The 23,491-nt window shown below is 37.5% G+C and overlaps 2 protein-coding genes across 7 annotated transcripts in view; one reads left to right on the top strand and one right to left on the bottom strand.

Annotated features, from left to right (window-relative positions):
* Positions 1-17,897, top strand: part of lnx1 (ligand of numb-protein X 1) — a 154,590-nt gene extending 136,693 nt beyond the window's left edge. For all 4 annotated transcript variants that reach the window (XM_059989203.1, XM_059989202.1, XM_059989200.1 and 1 more), the window contains 3 exons: positions 1,390-1,621; positions 12,588-12,746; positions 17,527-17,897. In XM_059989203.1, coding sequence (XP_059845186.1) covers positions 1,390-1,621; positions 12,588-12,746; positions 17,527-17,662 — 527 coding nt within the window. In that variant the 3' untranslated portion in view covers positions 17,663-17,897. The remainder of the gene's footprint in view (positions 1-1,389; positions 1,622-12,587; positions 12,747-17,526) is intronic.
* A 1,027-nt stretch (positions 17,898-18,924) lies between these two features.
* The window catches only part of fip1l1a (FIP1 like 1a (S. cerevisiae)), an 81,184-nt gene continuing 76,617 nt past the window's right edge, over positions 18,925-23,491 (bottom strand). For 2 of the 3 annotated variants that reach the window (XM_059989204.1, XM_059989205.1), the window contains exons 15-16: positions 21,193-21,348; positions 18,925-19,322 (exon numbers count right to left, since the gene is read on the bottom strand). In XM_059989204.1, the coding sequence (XP_059845187.1) occupies positions 19,178-19,322; positions 21,193-21,348 (301 nt within the window). In that variant the 3' untranslated portion in view covers positions 18,925-19,177. The remainder of the gene's footprint in view (positions 19,323-21,192; positions 21,349-23,491) is intronic. The other variant, XM_059989206.1, reaches the window with a different exon arrangement.

Raw genomic sequence — 23,491 nt, 5'->3', positions numbered from 1 at the left:
GTGGGACGAGTCTTCCCTGGCTGCAATGGATGACCATGACTGCTTCTGGGCCTTGTCGTGCCTGTCACTGTCCATGGACTGTTGCAGAACTGCCATCCTGGCCATTTGATCTCACTGCAGATCTCTTCTGCCCAATCCACAAGATCTGACGTTGCATGTTAGGACAGGCATATTCCTATCTCACCGAGATATGATTCCTGCTAGCTACCCTCGCTTTGTTTAGCCCGTCAAAGTGGAGTACCAGGCAACTTGGAGAGACAGGTGAGAGCCGAGTCTCTGGTGAAGAGCAAAGGTAACATTCAAGATGATACTTGATACCTTCAAATTATTCACAGCTCCTAATTTGTTGAAGTAGTGAAATCGTTTCATCTTCTCTTCTGGCCGTTTCTGCCACTTCTGAGCTTGAATGCTTCAAACTGCAGTGACCAAAATAGTTCTGAGTTGTCTTACTGCTTATTTCTCATCAACTATCGGTGACAAAGATCATTGCTTTTTGAACAAAACCACATGCTACTGATGTTATTTGAAAAATGTTTGCTCTAAGCATGGAATTGTGTCTAACAGTCACTAGTCTCCTGTCCCAGTGAATCAGCATATTGTCCCAAACAAACAAAGGGAATCCCAGCCATTTTCACAATTTGATTTTATTCTTTAAGAGTTGTCTCAAATAAGTGGCTGCCCCAATTAACCGATGGCCCTATTAAACAGAACACACTGTATTTCAAAGTAATGGTTTCTGCATTGGCTGAGTTTTCCCTTTCATTTATTTGGACTAACATCTAATAATATTTTACCTTATTAAACTCTGTCAACTTACTTGCAGTCTTCTGATCAACTTTGGAATGCATCCACAGTTATATTGACTGCTGTTTGATAAAAGCAACATTAAATCAAGAAATACAGTACTTGGATAAAGAGATTAGCTTTATTTGTCATATGTATATAGAAGAATAACGTGTTGTTGTGTTGGTGACCATGACAGTCTGAGAATGTGCTGGGCAGCCCACAAATGTTGCCATGTTTCTGGCACCAACATAGCATGCCCACACCTTACTAAGCCTACCTAACTGTACACCTCTGGAATGTGGGACAAATCCAGAGCTGCTGGAGGAAACCTGCACGGTCATCGGGAGAATATACAAACTCCTCACAGACAGCAGCAGGAATATGAACCCTGATCATAAACTGTTACGCTACCTGTTATCTTAGTATTGAGGTCATTAAAAAGGTAGGTGTTCCAATAGTACTTATAAATTTATAAACATTAACCAAACATCAGTAAACAGGCAAAGGAAAGTAGAATGAAAATAGATTTTAGGTTAATGTATTTAATGAAGTGGAGTCCCTTTTAAATTACAAAATGAACTTATACATCTTGTATTTTCTTAGGTGACATTCTATTGAACGTAAATGGCACTGAACTGATTGGTATGACACAAAGTGAAGCAGTGTCCATTATAAAGCACAGTGCTACCTCCTCTTCAGTTACTTTCAAAGCTTTGGAGTTGAGGGTAGCAGAAAAAGACAATACTGATGGCCAAATTTCTCCTAACTCCATTCAAAATAACATGCCTGAAGAGGAATGGTCACCATTATGGAATATGTGGTTGGTATTACCTCGGTAAGTAAATATTTACTCAATCTATTCAGTTTTGTCTGCGAATTAAAACTTTTCATTAAGAGGTCAAACCTAAAAAGGTTAATTTGAAATACACAGGAATTGCCTGTAATGATTTTGCATTTTATCTCTTATGTAATAACTTCAGCAATCTGAGATTATTACCTTAGATTGATAATAAATTGGGTTTTCATTAAAGAAATGAACAGTTGAGAATATATTACTATGGTGAACTACATATACCTGTCTGGACATGCCACCCCCCCCCCCCCCCCCCACCACCGCTGACAGCTCCTGTGGCTCCTCCCATGGACCATAAAGGCGATTGGAGGCACAGCCCCGGTCTCAGTCTCCAGGATGCAGTGTGGTGGTCACTTGCTGCTTCTCGCCTCATGTCTCCGAGTTATTGATGGTGCATCAATTACTCTGGTTCAAAAAATATGTTTGTATCTTAAACAGATGTCATTTGGTATTGGTCATTGCTGCCTTGGGATAAAAGTGCTCCTCGTTCACTCTCTCTGTCTCTCACAGTCCTATATACCTCTATCAAATTGCCTCTCATCCTCCTTGATTCCAAAGACAAAAGCCCCCAGCTTGCTCAACCTTCCCTCATAAGACATGCTGTCTAAACCAGGCAGCCTTCAATTTTTGTGTCACCTGCAAATTTACTAATATCTCTCCCCACAACCTCCTCATCTAGGTCATTTATAAAAATCCAAAAGAGGGGGGAGTCCCAAGCAGGTCCCTGGGGAACACCACTGGTCACCAATCTCCAGGACGTAAACTTTCCATCTACTATTACCTTCTGCCACTGTGGGGTCAATTCTGAATCCACAGCTAATTTTCTATGGATCCCAAGCTTCACGACCTTCTGGATGTGCCTAGCATAGGGAACTGTCAAACGTCAAACTAAACGTCATATACACCACATGCACAACCCTACCTTCATCAGCTTGTTTTGTCACTTCATCAAAAAAATCAATTATGCTCTTAAGGCACAACCAGCCCTTCATAAAGTCATAACGAGGAAATCTGCAGATGCTGGAAATTCAAACATCAACACACACAAAATGCTGGTGGAACACAGCAGGCCAGGCAGCATCTATAGGGAGAAGTGCTGTCGACGTTTCGGGCCGAGACCCTTCATCAGGTTTCTCCCTATAGATGCTGCCTGGCCTGCTGTGTTCCACCAGCATTTTGTGTGTGTTGCTCCTCAAAGTCATGCTGACTATCCTTAATAAAACTATGATTCTCCAAATGCTCATAAATCCTGTGTCTAAGAATCCTCTCCAATAGTTTGCCCACCACTGATATAATATGCACTGGTCTATAATTCCCAGAATTATCCCTATTATTGCAGACTCAGTGCTGACTCCTTTAACCCTATCTTGGAACAGGTAGGGCACCTAATCATGCCTGGTCCACTAACCTTTGATAAAGGTCTTTCACTCATTCCTTTCTAAAAAAAAAGAGAATTATACATTGAAATAGCTGTAAATTTCACCACTTTTATTTTAACTGACTTTCCATAATGTTGCAGAAAGTTAAACCACCTCAGCAATCTTTTAAATGTTTGATTTGCAAAATATATAATTAAAAAAGTAAAAAGTAAGTTATTCCAACAAGGATGCATAACATATTTTGCAGTAGCTATAAAGCTCATGAGATAATATAAGACCTTTGATGGTTCATGTGGATGTGAATCCAAGTTGAAATGAACTGTATGTGCGTACTGTATACTAAAATGTGGTATCAAGAGTTTAAAAAAAACAAAGAATGTGAGTGATTATTTCGTGTCTCTTGTATTTGTATACCTTAGTTTACATCTTCTGCATGAGTAGGGTATATTCAAAATGGAAACTATGTAAGTCCAGTGACTAAAATATTTCTCCACCTTCTCTTTTGAGGTGAGTGATCATTTTTGAGTATCTCAAAGAAGTGGTTAAATATCAGTATCCATTTGCAGCTGCGAGATTAGCCTTTAAAATTTGGAAGAGAGCTCTACACGTTTGTGTCAGTATATGTATGCACAGTCTTTAGAGGTTGGACAGGCTAAGGCCCTTGCTCAGAAATTTACAACCTGAGGACTATATTCACCTGATGTAACATCCAAAAGGGTTTTGATCCAATCAGTGTCAGATTATCTGCTTTGTATAGTACTGTACCGGTCAGCCATGGAATCAGGTGAGGAAGCCATCTGCAGCAAGATTAAAGCTGTGATATAAATGGTACTTTAAGGTGCTCAAAGATGTACCTTAAAGGTGTCATGATGTGATCATGCACACAAATCTTCATTGAAGCTGTTACTGTCAAAGGGAGAACAATATAATTTACAATCAAGCCTACAAAATAAGCAGTTGAAATGATTCACTGAAATAACTTCATTTTGTTTCAAATACACGATATTCCCTGGGCATTATTAACCTATAACATGTATTATAGTGTCCATATTTTTCACAGCTTCTGATGTCACGATTTTTTTATCTCAAGAATACTCAAATGTGATGCTGACATTTTAATTAGATTATGAGATGTCTAGCTATATGCAGATTATCTGAAACCCATGACAATTGAACAATCAATTCTTTCTTCTTGCAGCTATTAATTAATAAAGAAGGTATTAATAGCAACCGATTCGAACTATCAGCGTGGCTCTTGAAACTAAAATAAATCTGACAAGATTAATGCTAGTAGAAAAACGCAGCTGATATATGTTATAACTAGAAATGAGACATTTTGTAGTCAATATCATCCATCACTCAGAGATTGGAGCTTTTCGTATCTAGCTCACTTCTAGTCCTCAATCAACCAAAGTCAATTTGTGATGGCCAGTGAGGGCTACCTTGTCGGTGTCAGTTATATCCTGAGAAAAGCATTGAATATATTTCATAAGGTCATTTTATAGTTACAGAGAAAAATGGTTGAAACAAATGCAAACAGCTAACAGTAGAAAACAGGTGAACATTTTGAGAAACTTTAAGCAAAATAAAAAGTGCCCACTTTATAAAACCTACAAAAATGGGAAAACATCTGAATTCAAGTCTTGGTTATGTTAACTGTCACAATAAAGCAACTCATATGTCGAAATGTGAATTGGTATCATAAGGCATTAAAATGACACTGAAGTCCCAGTGTAGAAGAATAACAGTGCCAACACCACTCTTTTTGGAAATCAAAGTCTTTGTTATTATGAATAATATCTTTTCCAGCACACAGACATCCCTGGAATCGCCAGCCAAGAGCTTTGCACTCTTTTCAGCTACTTTAATAAACTTGCTGAATATTGTCAGTATGACCGACAAACTCTCGTCACCATCATTCAGAACTTCAATATCTAAAGTGCAACAAGTGTTGATGCAGGGGCTTCACTCAAAAAATTGACCATTCTTACCCCTCCACAGATGCTGTTTGGCCCATGGAGTGTTTCTTGCATGCTTTGATTGATTATGGATGCTGGTACCCGTTGACATTTGATCATTTATTATACCCATGAATTTTGGGTTCTTTGTGGATATAGCTTTGGAGGTATCTTTCCAATAACATGAAATGCCTGCTGTATATAATCCAGGCCTCAGGCACATATTGGATGGCATGGATCCATGGTAAACCAATTTTTGTGTCGTATCTTCAAAAGCCCTTATTTATCTTTGCTTTAGTGAGAGGTGGGTCCGAAAATGCCAAAAGCAATCTACGTCATCTTGGTTCTCACCATGAACTTTTATTGTCAAAGGGTATTTTGGTGAAGGAGGAGAAATTTGGGAAATGACGTTTTGTCTTTTGAGTGTAACACCCATCCTTCTGTATGGGTCAGTAATGGTTGGAAATCATGCAGGTTGACCTACTGGTTAATTGTGACCCTCAGGATATTTTTGACAGGGAATTTGGTAAAAGAAATGCCATTGAATGCTAAAGGCTGTTTTGTTGGAGATGATCTTTACTTAGTAGCTTGTTTATCTGGTGGCACTTGTTATTTATCAGCCTGTACCTGTTTCCTAGGTTTTTCTGCATGCAAGCACAGGCTGCGTCAGTTTCTGAAGGGCTGCACACACCATTGATCATCTGACCTTGGGACACTAAAGTAGTCATTGGTGAATCAGCAGAAGTTGGTTGGGTCAAGAACTGGGTTAACACTTCAATGTCGTCAGCATAACTAATCTCCAACAACCACAATCAACTTCTCCTGTGCAGGGCACAACCATAAGTGTATAGAGTCATCGAGCACCACTGCACAGAAGAAGGCCCTTCCAGTCTATGCCCAACTGCTAGTCTAATTGACCAGCATATAAGCATAGCCCTCCAAGCCACTCTCATCCATGTACCTATTCAAATTTCTCTTCAATGTTTAAATCAAACCCACATCTACCACTTCTGCTGCCAGTTCATTCATTTACCTTTATCATTGACTTCAGTTGTAGCAGAGCTCCATGGTGCCACGCTTGATCCAATGCTATTTTAACATCAGGGATGAATACTCTCAGCTCTGGACCCAGTCTGTGATCATATGAGGTTAATCAGATCAAATTCAACACTTGTGTGTTGATGACCAGGTGACTGGTGTGTAAGTGACCATTTGAAAGTACTGCTGGTGACACATTTCATCACTTTGCTAATGATGAATAGATCTATTGCACTTGTCCTGAGCTTTATAAACATAAATATTCCACAATGTTAGATAGGTTGCCAGCGCTGTACCTGAACTAGAACAGCTTGACCGGTGCAGCATCTAGCTCTTCAGTATTTTAAATGAGATGTTTTCTGGTTCTATAGGCTTTTGCAGTACAGTTTCTACCCTGGTTATGGTAGGGTTCAGTTACTGTGAATTGATCATTACCAGAAATTTTTATTTGGAACTGTGGAAGATGCCAGCAGTCAGTAAATCCATCCCTCCAGCATCCCAAATGCTTGCTCGTATTGAGGGGGTATATGTAAGTTTGCTGTTCATATGTTGGAGAGGACCTGTGTATCTGGCGCTTTGAATTGTTTTGTGATATTACTCAGGAGTGAATCGAATTGCCTCAACACCAGCTTCGGTAATAAATGGAATACTGGATGAAGTTCAGATGGACCACCTGCTTGGCATTTTGTCAGATGCTGGTGTCAGTGCTTTAGCCCTGTGTTTAGCACTTGCATACTAGGTCTTGTCATCAGTGAGCAAGGGATGTTCTGGAGCAGCCTCCTGTTACCATTTAATTGTTGACCAGCATTCATGATTAGGTTTGGTAGAACTGTAGAATTTTTATCTGATCCATTGGTTATGAGATTTAGGGGACATTGATGTATAGAAGGATATTAGGGTGCAAGCCCATTGCTCCCTGAAAGTGGTAACTCAAGATGGTAAAGAAGAGACATAATTCATCCATTGGGGCATTGAGCATAGAAGTTTCAAAGTCATGTTGCAATTGTATAAAACTAAAATTATCAATTTAGTTTTGAATTTTTCATTTGGAAGAACACTTTGGGATAGAATTTCAGATTTCAACTAACCCTGGGATTGATAACTGTGTCCGAGAATCTCCTTTGAATAGCCCAACTCTATCAAGAAAAGTAGTTCTTGATGTATGCATACAAGTCTAATAATTAACTTAAACATATCTTTAACTAGATAATCATTTGCTATTTATATCCTTGCCCACAAACCATGTTCTCTGAAGTTTATTCATTGCCTTTGGTGTTTTATATTTCCATTGCCCTTTATGTTTTTCACCATTCCTAACTAGCCTTGCTGCAATTTAAGTTTTGCGTCCTTGTTCTGGATTCCGTTGGAGGATGTTGTTACTCTCAAGCATATTGTAGCTATGCCTGTCAGCTTTATTCTCCCGTGAATGTAAGACACCACAATATTCAAATTATCAAAGAAGTGTGTAAGTTACAATAATGCCCAATTCATTCATTCTTTCAAGCCGCTGTGAATGTCTTCCATATCAGGACTGCTACCGTTAGAAAAGGCTGCATTTCAATGTCTTATTATCTGTTGACAGAGCAGATACCAGAAGGATTTTTCCTAACACTTTAAATCTCTCAGATTCAAACAGCTTTGTAGTAGTCAGGCTGGAGTTGACAGCTGCAGGCTTGCTTGTAAACAAGCATCGTATAACTCACAAGAAGTACTGTATCAAATATTTTGAATGCCTGGCTCTGCTCCTTGGTATTTCACATCTTGTCCAAACCTATTGTCGCTTATTTTGTACTTTATGACAGTTGTAAAGAATGTTTAAACAACACATGGAACATTTACAGTTTAAATATTTGTTCAGTTGGGATTGATTTTGTCTTCACCACGTCCAGTGCAGGAATGTAAGTATTGTGGTTTGCTGCAGAAGTCTTGTGGACAGGTGTAGAGAATGGACTAGTGTTAATTACTATTTCAGGGATCGTGCTTAACCGAACATCAGATAAAAATACATTTTCTCAATTCTGCTGGACTAAACTGCCAAAGCAATGTGCTGTAAATAGTCCTTTAACATTAAGCTGTGCCTAGTAAAACAGTTTGTTTGTCATAGGACGGCAAAGTACAATTGGAAGCTATTTAGCCTATTGGATCGATCGGCATCAGCATTTCTAAAGGGTGACGTTGTAAATCCCACTGCACTGTCCATAGCCCTACATTTTTAAAATTGTTTTAAGGCTATTATTCAATTTGTATCTATCGTCTTAATTGATGCAAGAAATTCTGAAGATGTTGGAAATCAAAAGCAACACACACACAAAATGCTGGAGGAACTAGCAGGGCAGGACAGGCAGCATCCATGGAGATGAATAAACAAATCATTTTGGGCTGAGACCCTTTTTCAGGACTTGAAAGGAAGGGGGAAGAAGCTAGAATAAAAAGGTGACAGGAGGGCAAGGAGGATGATTAGATGATGATAGGTGAAGCAAGGTGGTTGGGAAAGATAAACAGCTGGAAAGGAAGGAACCTGATAGAAGAGTGGATTATGGGAGAAAGGGAAGTAGAGGCACCAGGGAGATGTGGAGGCACTAGATGAGAAGAGGCTAGAGTGAAGGAAGGGGGAGGAGAAAAAAAAATATTGGAAGGAGAAATTCCTTGTGGGAAAAGAGGAGCCCATAGACCAACATGTTGGAACAGGAGCGGGAATAGGAAAATGATTGCCACCGGGAAATTCCACTTTTGGTGGATGGAGTGGAGATGCTTGACAAAGAGATCTGCCAATTTACAATGGGTCTTACCAATGTGGCAGAAGCAACTTTGGGGGCACCGGATCAGATACAATGGGCAATCCCCAACAGTTTTGCAGGTGAAGTGTTGCCTCACCAGGAAGGACTGTTTGGGGCCCTTAATGGAAGTGAACAAGTAGGTGTAGATTGTGGATTATAACATGCATTCACTGTGTGAATTTCCTTATATCATTTCAGTATTTTTCAGTCACTTTAAAGCTATTACCTCTTTGTATTGATCTTCATCTATGAAAAAAAAACTATTTACTGAAATTAAATAACCAAATATGGGTATAAATTAACATCCTAGCCTTTAGTATGCTATAGTTCTGTAAAACATAATCATTTGTGCTTTAAGAGCTGTTAAATTTTTTCAGCTACTTTCAGAGATGTGCATTCAGTACCCTGATGTTAGTGTTATTGTCTCTTTAAAACTAGTATTTTCTGGTGTTTACCATTCTTTGTACGAAAATGTAACAGAAAAATGTACATTATATTCCTGTTACTATTTTCTTCCATGTTAATCTGCACATTTCAAAATATTACCCTGTATTCTGAAGTACATCAAGGTCAGCCATGGTGCTAACAGTCCAACAATCAGCTGGACAAGTAAAGCACTCAACAGGTCAAGCACTCTCTTTAGGAGGAAAGGCATTGTTGATGTTAAGGTTTGAAACCCTGCATCTTTACCGATGTCTGCCAAATGTATATGTATCCTTAATCCATGCAGACTTACCTTTTGGTCTATCAAGTTTAATTTAATGGTTAATTGAACACATCTAAATGTTGAACACACTTTCCTCTTATCAGACATCATCTTTAGCCCTTTATCATTTTCACCTATCAACTCCACCCCCCCCCCCCCCCCCCACCCAAGCAACCACATTGATTCATCTCTTCCATCTTTATATTCTGGCCATTTCCCTTGTCTTTCCAGTCCAGCTGAAGTGCCTTGTGCCCATTAATTTCCTTCCTTAAATACCTGTTCTGCTGAGTTCCTTCAGCATTGTTGCTCCTGATTCCAGAAGTCTCGTGTGTCTGTGTTTGTTTGAAATTGTTAGTATTTAATTATTAATAATGCAAAAGCTTTTAGATTTAATTTTTAACATTTAGGAGTACATTCAATATGCTTTCACAGCAAGTAAAACCAGAGATGAGAATTAGTCAACAAGAGAAGCTCACTGTTTTTCAGTAATAGGGATCAGAGCAGCTTTCAGGTTTGAAACTTTAAGTGAATGGACAGTATGAGGTTCAAAAGGCTTTTAATCTCTGATGAGAAAAAGAATGGGCACCAACCTACACTTATGTCTACCAATTGTTACAGGTTTAAGAACCGAAAAAGTGAGATTGACTTTTGTATAGGCTCCAAATGATAGATTTGAGGATGAGTTACTTATTGAACTGAATGTTCCATAATTTTAGCTCTGGATATTCAGTTTAACCTATCTATTTTTTCTCCATTTCTTCAAAAAATTATTGAAAAGATGGAAGATAACACCAGGTTTTCTTCACAAGGATATATACTGCAGCAAATGTGCCATCAGGTATTAGAAAAGGCATACACATACACCCCCAAATATAGAATGCTTGTTTCAACAGTATGGAATGATTAACTATTCTAATAAGATATCAAAAGAAAACAACACTGTACAGGACATTTAGCCCACAATGGTGTCCAGATCTTTTAATCTACTCCAAGATCGATCTAACACTTCCCTTGTGTATAGCCCTCCATTTTCCTTTCTTTCAAGTGCAAATCTGTCTCTTTAAATATCCCTACTGTATTATCTGTTTCCACCTTCTATGGCAGTGCATTTCTTGCACCCACCACTCTTGTGTTTAAAATGGAAACTACCGCTGACGATCCCCCCCCCCCACCCCACACTTTACTCCAATCACCTTAAAATTATGTCCTCTCACATTAACCATTCTGGTCTGAGAAAAAGGTGCTGACTGTCCACCAAATATACGCCTCTTATCATCTTATACTCCTCTATCAAGACACCATTCATCCTCCATAAGAAATAGGAGCAGAATTATGCCATTGGCCCACTGAGTGTTCCACCATTTCATAATGATCCATTTCCCTCTCAACCTCATTCTTCAGCCTTCTCCCTGCAAATTTTCATGCCCTGACTAATCACGAATCCACCAACCTCTCTGCCTTAAATACACCTAATGACTTGGTCTTCACAGGCACCTGTGGCAATGAATTCCATAGATCCTCCTTTGCTCCAAAAAAGAAAAACCCTAGTTCACTCAACCTTCCTGTAAGAAATGCTCTCTAATCCAGGCAGCATCCTGGTAAATCTCCTTAGCACCTTCTCTAAAGCTTCCATGTTTCCTATAATAAGGTGACCAGAACTAAACCCAATAACACCACATGTGGTTTAATAGAGCTGCAATATTACTATATTGCACTTGAACTCAATCCCCTGACTAATGAAGGCCAATACACCACACGCCTTCTTAACCACCTTATCAACTTATGTGGCAACTTTGAGGACACTGCTAACAGTCTTGCCATTAACCTTGTACCCTGCCTTCAAGTTTGACCCTCCAAATTATATCACTTCACACTTCTCTATATTGAAATCCATTTGTCACCTCTCAACCCAACTCAGTATCCTATCAATGTCCCATGGTAACCTACAACTACTTTTTACACTATCTGCAACACCCACCAACTTTTGTGCCATCTGCAGACTTACAACTCCCTCTTCCAAATCATTTATAAAATCACAGAGAACAAGAATCCCAGAACAGATCCTTTCAAACAGCATTGGTCACCGTCTTCCAGGCAGAACATGCTATATCTATATGCCATCCTCTGCCCTCTGTTGGTAAGCCAATTCTAAATCCACACAGCAAAATTTCCCTAGATCCCATGCCTCCAAATTTCTGCTACCGTGGGGAAACTTGTCAAATACTTTAGTAAAATCCATCTACTGCTTTACCCTCATCAGTTTGTTTTGTCACTTCCTTGTAAGGTATAACCTGCCCCTCAAAGCTATGCTGAGCATTGCTAATCAGATTTTACTTCTCCAAATGCTTAAGTCACCCCTGACAATAAACCCTTTGAACCTTTCCAAAATCTGCCTCCTGAGTGGCTCTGCTGCTACTTGGGGTATAGAAAACTCCCAAAAGAATTACTTTCTTCCTGTTTCTGACTTCCACCCACACTGATGAACGTCCAGCAGCCATTTCTGCTCTTGTGACTGCCAAACATCTGTAATGACATAATGTTGTAGTTCCATATCCTGATCCATGCCCTTGTTCCTGATACTTTGCGCAGAAGACACACTTCAACCCATCCAAGTAACTGCATCTTTTGTTTTTTTCCCTCCCACTACCTATACTTCCTCAGATCTCTACACATTGCATCTTTCTTTAAACCAACTACTCCATCATTTGACCTATCACCCTGGTTCAACGTCCATCTGCCAACCTAGCTTAAATTCTCACCAGCAACTATAGCAAACCTGCCTGCACAGGTATTGGTCCCAAGTTCAGGCGTAACCGATTTCTTTTGCATGAGTTTTATCTTCCCCAGAAGAGATCCCAATCTGAAACTCTGCACCAATTCTTCAGCTACACATTCATCTGCCATATCAAACACTAAACATAATATTGAAAAATGTTTCTTTGGTAACTTTCTAAATATTACAAACCCTATAAATCTTGACTGGTTGTTAGAGTGAGTGCTGAACTAGAAGTAGATTCAACTATTGATTGCATAATTATGTTATTCAAATGAGAAATGGAGAAGAATGTTTAATTTCTTATGCCATTCTAGGTACCTTTATTTGTGCAAAGATGTAGAATTGAAAAGAAATACATCTGGAAGTTTGGGATTCAGCATTGTAGGTGGATATGAAGAAAACCACGGCAGCCAGCCATTTTTCATAAAGTCTATTGTTAATGGAATGCCAGCTCACAATGATGGCAGACTGAGGTAATATACAGGAGTTTTAAAGTACTTTTGTTATATAGTTATTACAAGAACATCAATAAAACAAGAGATGGCAGTTTGGTCCTTGTGCCTGCTCCACCATTCAACAAGGTCAAGATTGATATTTTACTTTAGTGCTACTATCCTGCACTAAACCCCATAGTTCACTTCCCTTAATACCCAAAATATTATCATTCTATTCCCCCCACCCCACCCAAATATTCTCAGCACTAAGCCATCATAACCTTCTTGGGTACAGTATTCCAATCTGGCTAAGAAGGTTCCTTCCCTTATTCTGAGACTCTAATCCTTGTTTTCAGACAGGCTACGAAAGGGAAAAATATCATGGTTATCTACTAGGTCTTTAGAGATCTCATTCTTCTTATCCTGAGAATATAGGCCTAGTTTACTTAACCTTTCCTCATACAATAGATCTGTACATAATGTATTTTTAGTATAACATCTTCATCTTGTATCCTAGTCCTCTTGTAGTGATGCTCAACATAGCATTTGTCTTCCAATTACTATAGTACCTGTCAAGTTCCAGTGATTCATGTACAATGATACCAAGGTCTCTCTAAATACCACCATCTTTTATTCACTCACCATTTAAAAAAAACAACAAATTTCTGCTTTATCTACAAATTTTCCGTATTATATTCCCTCTGCCATGTCCTTTGCCCATAACCTACTTATCTCCATAAATTCTCACTGCATTTCCTGAGCCCACATTGCATCTTAGCTTTGTATTGTTAGTCCAAACTCCATTAAAAACAAAATCTTAAAAATTGCATTTAAACACTATGAATTGTTTTATTAATTTAACCAGTATTAAGGCTGTCTGTATCAATTAGAGGCAAAATCAGTGTACATAACAAGACATAGTGACCTAGTAAAGTCAAGGAAGCATAACCCTAATGAATTACTGTTGAATTTTAAAGATTTAATAATAATTACTACTTTACAGATTTTAATTTTCAATATTTTGTACCCTTCTAAATTCCAAATAATTAAGCTTGGTAATGTAATTTGATATAGGTGTATGCATTAAAGAGGTCCATAATTTAATGAGGGTCTGAATGTCCAAAGCTTTTGATGAAACTTAAAACCCCACTATAGAATAGGAAAGTATCTTTTTCCAACTGTTTGTGTACATTACACAGGGAAAAGTGAGAAACAATTTTTACAGTATTTAACCTAAAGTATAAGGCTTAAAAAAAAATGGTGACATGTGCAAGAAACTCATTCTATTCCTAACCAACACATTACACTTTGACAGTAACAATGAAATCATAATTTTATAAAGTAAATCTCAGAAAAAAAATTAAGTATCAAATTTAAGATTATCAAGACATGAAGTGGAACCTATCTGCTCCAAGAACCCTGCAAAATTATCAGGTACACTTCGATTTATTTTTCCCACTATGGACAGTAAAATATGTTTAAAATTATGAACTCATAGCAAATAGATTTATAAATAAGTGAAAATTGGTGACCATTTATTCTACAAGTAGCATTTTTGATAGCAATGAAGCAAGATGGAATAATAATGATTTGCCAATTTCTTAAATCTGAATTAAACTATACACACATATGGCTGATTTAAGAAAAATACCTATTATTGACCTGGTATGCAAATGTACATTGCATAAGAAAAATTAAAATTGTATTTTTAAAAAGTTAATATGTCACATCAAACACTTTTCACCAGTTCTGATGAAAGGTTGTCAACCTGAAATATTAACGTTTCAATGTTCACAGATGTTGCCCAACTTGATGAATATTTTCAGCATTCAGAATGCTGTTTTTGCCTATGTAACATGAGAAAAAAAAATACAACCAAGTAATTGTTTAATGAGTTCTCTGTTATGGAGGCAAAAATGACAATGTTCACTCAGCAAAATTCCACAAAGGATTTTCTATTTGGAAGATGTTGGTTAAGGAATGCTACGAACTCAGTCCTTCCCAAGTTTGAAAGCATCTTAAAGGTATTTTCCAATGTAAATTTGGATTAACACACCTTGAAGAGTAAGGCAATCACTGCAGTGAGCTTTGAACCTTTTCTGATGGAGACAACTTAATAACTGAACTAACTTGTGTCACTATAAGTGTAAATTAGTGTGTGCTACAACTGGAAAAGTAAGATGACTGTTTTAATTTCCATCTCTTATAATCAAGATGCAAACTAGTTGGTGTACAATTAAAGAAAAAATGTCCAATCCAACACAGAGAATCAAAAATGAGGTGCTCTGTTGAATATTTCTCAAATGACACCCACAAGCTCCTACTTGAGTATTTTCAACAAAATGCAATCCTTAAGTGCTAAAAGTCAATGCTACTATGTTAGTGATAAACTTTGAAGCTACACCTGATACCACTTGTGTAAATACTTTTTCATCCTGCAAAATAGAAGACAAGGCTGTTCTGTAAAGAGCCTGATGCTGCATAGTACTATTTTAAGAGAGAAACAATCCGATATTCTCTTGTAAGCAGATGCAATGATTACCCAAGCAGAAAGACAATTTCTATCATGGTTACTCAAAAAAATAAATAATATATTATACAGGAATTTGATTTTATGCTACATCTATTCAAAAATATACTTGACATACAACTAACTCCTCTTGACACCACAGCAGATAATACAAAATGAAAATGAACATGCTTTAATTTGAAAAAGCTGCTCCAATAACATTCTCATATTGCTAGACTATTCATAAGTAATTAAAATATAATTAGAAAGAACTCAATGAAAACACAAATGTTGCAGATACAAGGAAAAGATGATGATGTGAATGAAGTTTGGTGTTTTACCTCTTTAAAATGTACTAAATTTTATGAATCTTAAAATGAGTAAAATGTTAAAAAAAAAGTTGCAGTCTGCCTAAAGATGCCATGTGGAAAAGATCTTAAGGATAATGTCAATATTTTATTTGAGGAATTAGGTAGTCTCTAAGAGAACAGCTAGCCTTAAACGCAAAATATAGAATATTTAGTTGTAAAGCTAGCATTATCATATGGAAATGGATTGATCCGGTGGATCAAAGGGTAGCAAATGTTATACAACTACTTAAGAAAGGAGGCAGTGAAGAATACATGGAAATACCAGAAATTTAGCTGAAAATTGGTGGTAGGTGCAGGAGTAGATAATGAAGGGTGTAATAACAGAAGATCATGAAAAGAATAATAGGATATAGGTGATCAAGTAAGCTAAAAAGAAAATTCTTCTGAAAAGGTGAATCCTTAGTTATCGAGTTAATTTTAAAATAACAGTTGATAGATTTCTGGACATTAAAGGGAAAGATATAGAGACAGTACAAGAAAACATTAATGTAGAATATTAACCATGATCTTGAATGGAGGAGCAGACTCAAAGCAATAGTCTTTTGCCATTTCTTACGTTCTTAAGTACAATGGTTGAATATCTTATAGTATGAAACTATTTTGAAAACTTGTAGTCTCACTTGGGAGTTAAAATTTATGATTTCACCCAAGATAATCAATTTCACTCAGGAAAAAACTTTTGTTTATTTATATCACTAGCTCTTGATGAATTACTTTGAAAAGTTCAATCAAATTTACCTGTTTTCAGTATTACATTGATCTACAGTATTTCCATATTTACTGAAGCTTAGAAGAATTCACATAACCCATTATCAACTTGATCTTGAACCCGAGGATCATTATCTACAATTATCTTATTCTTAAATACAATTAACCTGACAGAGGAAATACCGATTCAGCCTCAACTGACCATTGTATTGCACTCCTTTAAAACATTCCTAATAAGACTACATGTACTTTGTGCCTTGCCGAAGAGCCTAGAAATCTTAAAAATGTTGTGCTGATCATGGTCGAGTAGGAAACACACAAATTCACCCAGCAATGTAACAATATTAAAATAGCTGATCTGATGAATCTCAGTATAACAAAGGTGTTAATGGCAACTTTAAAGAAAAAAAATCTTCTAATTTTGAAACCCTTTTAACATCATACAGTACACAACTACCTAAAGAAAATGTTAAGTAGACCATAATGCTCCGTAGATCTGCTCTGCCATTTAATAAGATCATGGTAATCCAACATCTCAGTGTTAATTTTCCACATTAATACCCTTTATTCTCTAAATATCAAAACTAAATTTATCACCAGATGGCTAGACTGGATTTTCATCTTCAACTCACTGAATTTGAGCTACTCAAAAATGGATTTTTACCTAGATGTCATTACAGAACTTGGAACAGTACAGCACAGGCCTTCAGCCCATAGTATTGAGCTGACTCTTTAGTTTACTCCTAGGTCAATCTAACCCTTCCCTCCCTCTTGATCCATTAGTTTTCTTTCATCATGATCAGGTGAATGAATCCTCAGCTACACCCTTTTTATTTGGATTGAAGCCAAATAAATTTGGAATTTGCCAATGAAATTTGGAATTTGCCAATGAAAACTCAAACAATATCCAAGCAACTTGCTAATCTTACTTCATAGATCCAGTGTATGGTTTTATCATATTTCAAAACAATTGGCCTCTAAAATTTGAAACTTTAAAGCATTGGATGAACAGCTTAGATGGAGATCCAGAGGAGGAATCCCTGCTGTTTACAAGGCAGCAGAAGCACTTTATTTCATGATCAACAAAATACAAACTCAATATCAGAACTGAAAGTATTGTTTACTGTAGGTTATCAAAGTAAAGTTAACCTATTCTCATTTTGTAATAACGTTCATTTAAAATTAATATTAACAAGTTACTAAGTTTCATGTACACTTTATCTTCTTATAGGTGTGGAGATGTAATTTTGGCAGTCAACGGCAGAAGCACCTCTGGAATAAGCCATTCCTGTATGGTGAAAATGCTCAAAGAAATCAAAGGAAAGGTTATTCTCACTGTGGCATCTTGGCCTGGCACCCATCTCTAGAATGGATTACAATGGTGTTATGAATAGGGAATAAAGTTAGTCAAAGCAAATAATTCAGCAAAGGAACCATATAATTTTAAATGTTGTTACTCAAGTGGCAATACAATTAATTCTGCAGCCTTTCTAAAACATCAAGTCCCTATGAATCTCTGCAAGTTACACTTTCTGAAGTAAAAATCTAATTGTTTAAAAATTCAAATGGGACAGGATGGTTTGAAATTTAAAAAAAAAGAAATTCAAATGAATTAATGGACATCAGGAAGTGCAATTTTAAGTTTGTTGGGCAGGATTAAAGTTTTTACTATTGCATTTCAGATTGCAAAATATCAACTATTTCAGGTTTATTGGTATATGGTTTCTCTATAACTGTTTATCAAAATAATTCCTTTATTTTGGAAAAGAAAATGCTCTTGTAAGAAATTCTACTACAATAAATCTTACCTCTGAAATAATGGTCTTACAGTTAGCAGTCTGACTGAAGAAAGCCCATAATATCTTGTCTGTAAATGATATAGCATTTTTGCATGGTCTACATAAGCAGCAAACATTGCGGCCTAACAAATTTGATGTAGTTTTATGAAACATGTTCTGATATTTACAGCTATTTGAAGTTTGGATGAAATATCACCACTTGGCTTCCATCACCTTATTGGCTCAATTCATATTCTATATTTGTGAAAAGTGATGCTGCAAAATAGAGTGCAATGGGTTATATCACACTAGATCCAGTCTAGCAGAAGCAAAAGGTTTGTCCCCAACTTGCCCTTATAGTGCTCATCAGGGTTTGTCTATGATCCAAATCATCTCATTAAGAAAACAAATTAATAAAATAAATAAATTCACTTGAAATCACACTGAATGTTTAAAGCAACAAAAAACATGAACATCAATTAAAGTCAAGTAACAACAAACCATGTATTTTTCAGTGAAGATCCTAAGGAGTGGGGTTTTTCTGGGTGCAGCAGCGGTGATTGGTTTAAAACAGAAGGGCCAGAAGTGAAGAGTGCTGCAGTTAGTTAGTTTGGCTCTATGAAACTGTAGTCTTATGTCCACAGAATTCCTGCCCATTCGTAACTTGTTCTGTCAGCTATCTAAAAAACATCATTATGCCCCCAGAACACGGTATGGTTATTTTTATAGCTGGGCTAAATCTCATAAATGTGTCCAGGACTAATAACAATTACTGCCAGAGTAAAATGGAATGCACCACATTGTTGTTTTACGGAATGCTATGGCTCCAATAAACTGTCAAATAAAACATCTATTTTTAAACAAGAGTGCAGAAATTTTATTCATCTTCAATAAACTAATACAAACATAGTAATTCAGTTTTTAACAACACAATTGGTGCTGAGAAGCACCACTCTTCTTCAACAGTCTTTCAAATTACTGAAGTTCTGACATCTTCAGAAATTCAGATGAGATTTGCCATTACCTGAATGATTTTTCAAGCATTTCCAACATTTTTCTTCCTATTTTTAGTAATAATGTAGCCAACAGCCAAGACCCAGATATCTAATTACTGTTAGCAGCTTCACTTGGCTCTGGTTCTTGGGAACGCTCTTCACTGGCTTCTTTATCTTCCTTGCTTCGCTTTGATTTCTTGTGTTTATGTCGTTTGTGGCCATCTACTTCTTCACTGTCATGGCGTCTTCTACTGCTGCGGTGCAAGGCAAAAAATTATTACCACGGATGTTCTCTATTCCATTTAGTTCTCAAGTGTAACTATTCACAAAAGTCAAGTGTGGCATTAAATTTAAAAATCACAACTGTTAAGTATTAGGATGAAAAGTCAAATCCACACAATTGTTATTAATAGAAGAAAACTACAGTGGTACTCAATGGCACCTTGGGTAACATTCATGCGTTACATCAAGGGATGGCCAGGCAAAAGTTTTGAAGAGCTCATTAGATCTTCTCAGATTAAAGACAGATGGAAGACCATGATTGTTTACATCATGACATGGTACATAATGATGATGACTCAATGCAGATTTCAGCATGAATTTAGACTAACAAGCCTTCACTGTCTGGTCTGAGGCAGTCAATGTCATCTCTATCACTTGAATCTCAATCTTCACCTCATATTCTCTACATCTCTGCCTTCCTTGTTATGTAACTGCTACCTAGTGTCCCTGAAGGGTTTCCATATGCTCCTCTCAGCCCACCTAGCTTGCAGCACCCTATGATCATAGCTTTTCAACCTAAAACTAAGCTGTGGAATCTATGATCTTTTCTGCTCATTAATCAATCCTTTACCCACAAAAGTACATTAACCCCATAATATGTACTTCAAATTTGTTTCTGTACTCTTGTGTGAACATTATCAACAGCCTTATGAATGTACAAATACAGATATATGAGATGGCAGATGCTGGGATTTGGAGCAAAGATAAAACTGCTGAAGGAACGCAGTGGGTCAGGCTACATCTGTGAGGTACAGGGATAGCTGACATTTCACATAATGATGCAAAATCTCAATTGGAAATGTTATCAATCCCTTTGCTTTTACAGATGCTGCCTGACCTGCTGAGATCTTCCAGCAGCTTGTTTTTTGCTCCAAAAGTAGCAACACATTGACTCTTATTGATCGTTAGTTACAATCCCAAAAAATTCCACCAGCTCTTTGAGATAGGTTTTCTTTTTCAAAAATCCATGTTGTTTTCCATATTTATTTGGGGGGGAAGAGGGAGGGAGATCGAGTTTGAGAGACAGACTAAAACGTCTTTTTGTTTTCATGTTCAAATTCCATTAAATTATCATCACTAGATACTTTCTCAATACACATTAGCTTGTATAGCTTGTACACCCATTGGTTCAACATACTGAAGTAGAAATGCTCTCTTCACATTTCTTTAATTCATCCTCCACACTTTTATCAATAATATGGATTGTCTACTCCAAACCAGATTAAAATCTTACTATAATTATTGTAATACTTTTGCTGCATGCACCTATCTCCTGATTTATACTGTATTAAATTACTTGCTTTTCCTTTGCCCTCTTCAGTGTTTTAAGTTTTCCCGTGCAGAATCCATCCATCCCTCCACTACCTGCTTAGTTTTAAAATTAAATACAGCCTTAGCAACTTGATTCACTCAAACACTTCCCCAGTCAGATTCAAATGAAGCCCATACCAATGAGATATTTCTCTTCCCCTGCACTTTTTACCCCCTGAACTAAAACATATTGCTCACACACCAATCCGAGTGAAGTATACAACTTCATCAGAACTTCACCTCACTGTCAACTTGCAGTTCTGATTAACAGGATCATTTGGCTGGGATGAGAAACTTAGCAAACACGCTGACAGTTCCAAGGCAAAATGCTGATAACTTCTTGCAAACTGTGGATCAATGTAACCAATAACTCTAATCAATACTTTAGCACTATTTTGGCTAAATTATCTCTGTCTCATTTATATCCGATGGGCATGTTAGAATACTATGCAGTAGGAAAGCAGTCTAACTTGAAAAAGAAAAGTTCAACTAGAAAGAAAGTAGAAACAACTCAGTTTGAGATTTTGTTACCTTCTGGAAGATTTGTGTCTCCCCTCCTCTTTGTCACGGTGTCGGCGTTCTTTGTGCCTGTCTTCTTTTTCCCTGCTACCTTTATCTCGGTGATGATAATCACGATCATAACCTTTATCTGAAGAGTATTCTCTGTGTCTATATCGACTTTCTTCACTGTGGAGGGGAAACAAAAAGTTTGAAGACGTATGTAAAAAAAAACGAGACGCACTTTAGAACACTTTTCAATTTCTATTAAACTAACTCATGTGCAGTGGTTATATTACACTCATACTGAGCTCTGATAGTTCACTTTCCTCTACTACAATTTGCTCAAAAAAAAATCAATGTCCAGCAGAAAACCGCTGGATCAACAATAGCAGGCTTTTAGCAAATTGTTTTTGCACCCCTTAAGGTGATCGAAAAATTTAATTGAATATTCATATACGTACTTGGGTAGACACACTAAACAAACATTAGCAAAAGAATCAAAACAGAAAACAAAGCAAGGCATAGGAGCAGAATTAGGCCATTTAGCCCACTGAGTCTGCCCCAATATGGCTGATCCTTTTTTCACCTCCTCTGCCCCACTCCCCAGCCTTCTTCCCATAACCTATGGTGCTGTGGCCAATCAAGAACCCATCAATCTCTGCCTTAAATACACCCAATGGCCTGGCCCCCACAGCTGTCTGTGGTAACAAATTCCACAAATTCACCATCCGCTGGCTAAATTAATTTCTTCACATCTCTGTTTTAAATGGACTAATTGACACCCCACCATGGGCAACATCCTTTCCAAATGTACTGTGTCCAGGCCTTTCAACATTCAAATGGTTTCAATGAGATTCCCCCTTCCCATCCCATCCTTCTAAATTCCAGTGAGTACATGCCAAAAGCTAGCAAATGTTCCTCATGTGATAACCCTTTCATTCCTGGAATTATCCTTGTGAACCTCCTCTGAATCCTCTCCACTGCCAGCACATTTTTTCTTAGATAAGGAACCCAAGACTCGAGTACTCGAGGCGAGTCCGTACCAGTGCCTTATAAAGCGTCAGCATCACACCCCTGGTCTTGAAATGAATGCTAACACTGCATTTGCCTTCCTTCCAACTGACTCAATCTATAAGTTATCCTTAAGGGTATTCTGCATAAGGACTCCCAAGTCCCTTTGCAGCTCAGATTTTTGGATTTTTCTCCCCATTAAGAAAATAGTGTGCACATTTATTCTACCAAAGTGCATAACCATGAATTTTCCAACATTATATTTCATTTGCCACTTTTTTGCTCATTCTTCTAAACTGTCTAAGTCCTTCTGCAGCCTTCCTGTTTCCTCAACACAATCTGCCTTCCACTGATCTTTGTTTCACCTGCAAACATGGCAACAAAGCCATCTATACTGTTTTCTAAATCATTGATATATAGCATAAAAAGGATCCCAACACTGACCCCTGCAGAACATCACTAGTCACTGGCAGCCAACTAAAAAGGATCCTTTTATTCCCACTTGCTGCCTCCTACCAATCAGCCAATGTTCTAACAATGGGCTCTTAACCAGTAAGCAGCCTCTTGTGTGGCACCTTGTCAAAGATCTTCTGAAAATCCAAATATACAACATCCACTGCATCTCCTTTATCTATCTACTTGTAATCATCTCAAAGAATTCCAACAGGTTCATCAGGCAAGATTTTCCCTCAAGGAAACCACGCTGATGCTGTCCCATCTTGTCCTGTGTCACCAAGTACTCCATATTCTTAACCCTAACAATTGCCTCCAATATCTTCCCAACCACCCAGGGTCAGGCTAACTGGTCAAAATTCCCTTTCTGCTGTCTCCCTCCTTTCTTAAAAAATGCAGTGATAATTGCAATTTTCCAGTAGTCTGGAACCATGCTAAACTGTAATGATTTTTGACAGATCATTACTAATGCCTTCACAATCTCTATCACTACCTCTTTCAGAGCCCTAGGGTGCTGTTCATCTGGTCCAGGTGACTTACATACCTTTGGATCTTTAAGCTTTTTGAGCACCTGCTCCCTTGTAATATTAACTGCACTCACTCCTTTTTTTACTCAGCTGGAAAACTGCTACATCAGACTGTACTTTCTTACTTTCAAATTCCAAGTTGAACTCAACCATATTGTGATCACTGTCTCCCAAGAGTTCCTTTACCTTAAGCATCCTAATCGCCTCCGGTTCATTACATAACAACAAATCCAGTATAGCTGATCCCCTAGTAGGCTCAATGACAAACTACTCTAAAAGGCCATCTCGTAGGCATTAACAAATACACTGTCTTGAGATCCATTACCAACCTGATTTTC

This window comes from Hypanus sabinus, chromosome 14 (genome assembly GCF_030144855.1).
Source record: "Hypanus sabinus isolate sHypSab1 chromosome 14, sHypSab1.hap1, whole genome shotgun sequence".
NCBI lineage: Eukaryota > Metazoa > Chordata > Chondrichthyes > Myliobatiformes > Dasyatidae > Hypanus > Hypanus sabinus.
This window is presented reverse-complemented; position numbering and strand designations above follow the sequence as displayed.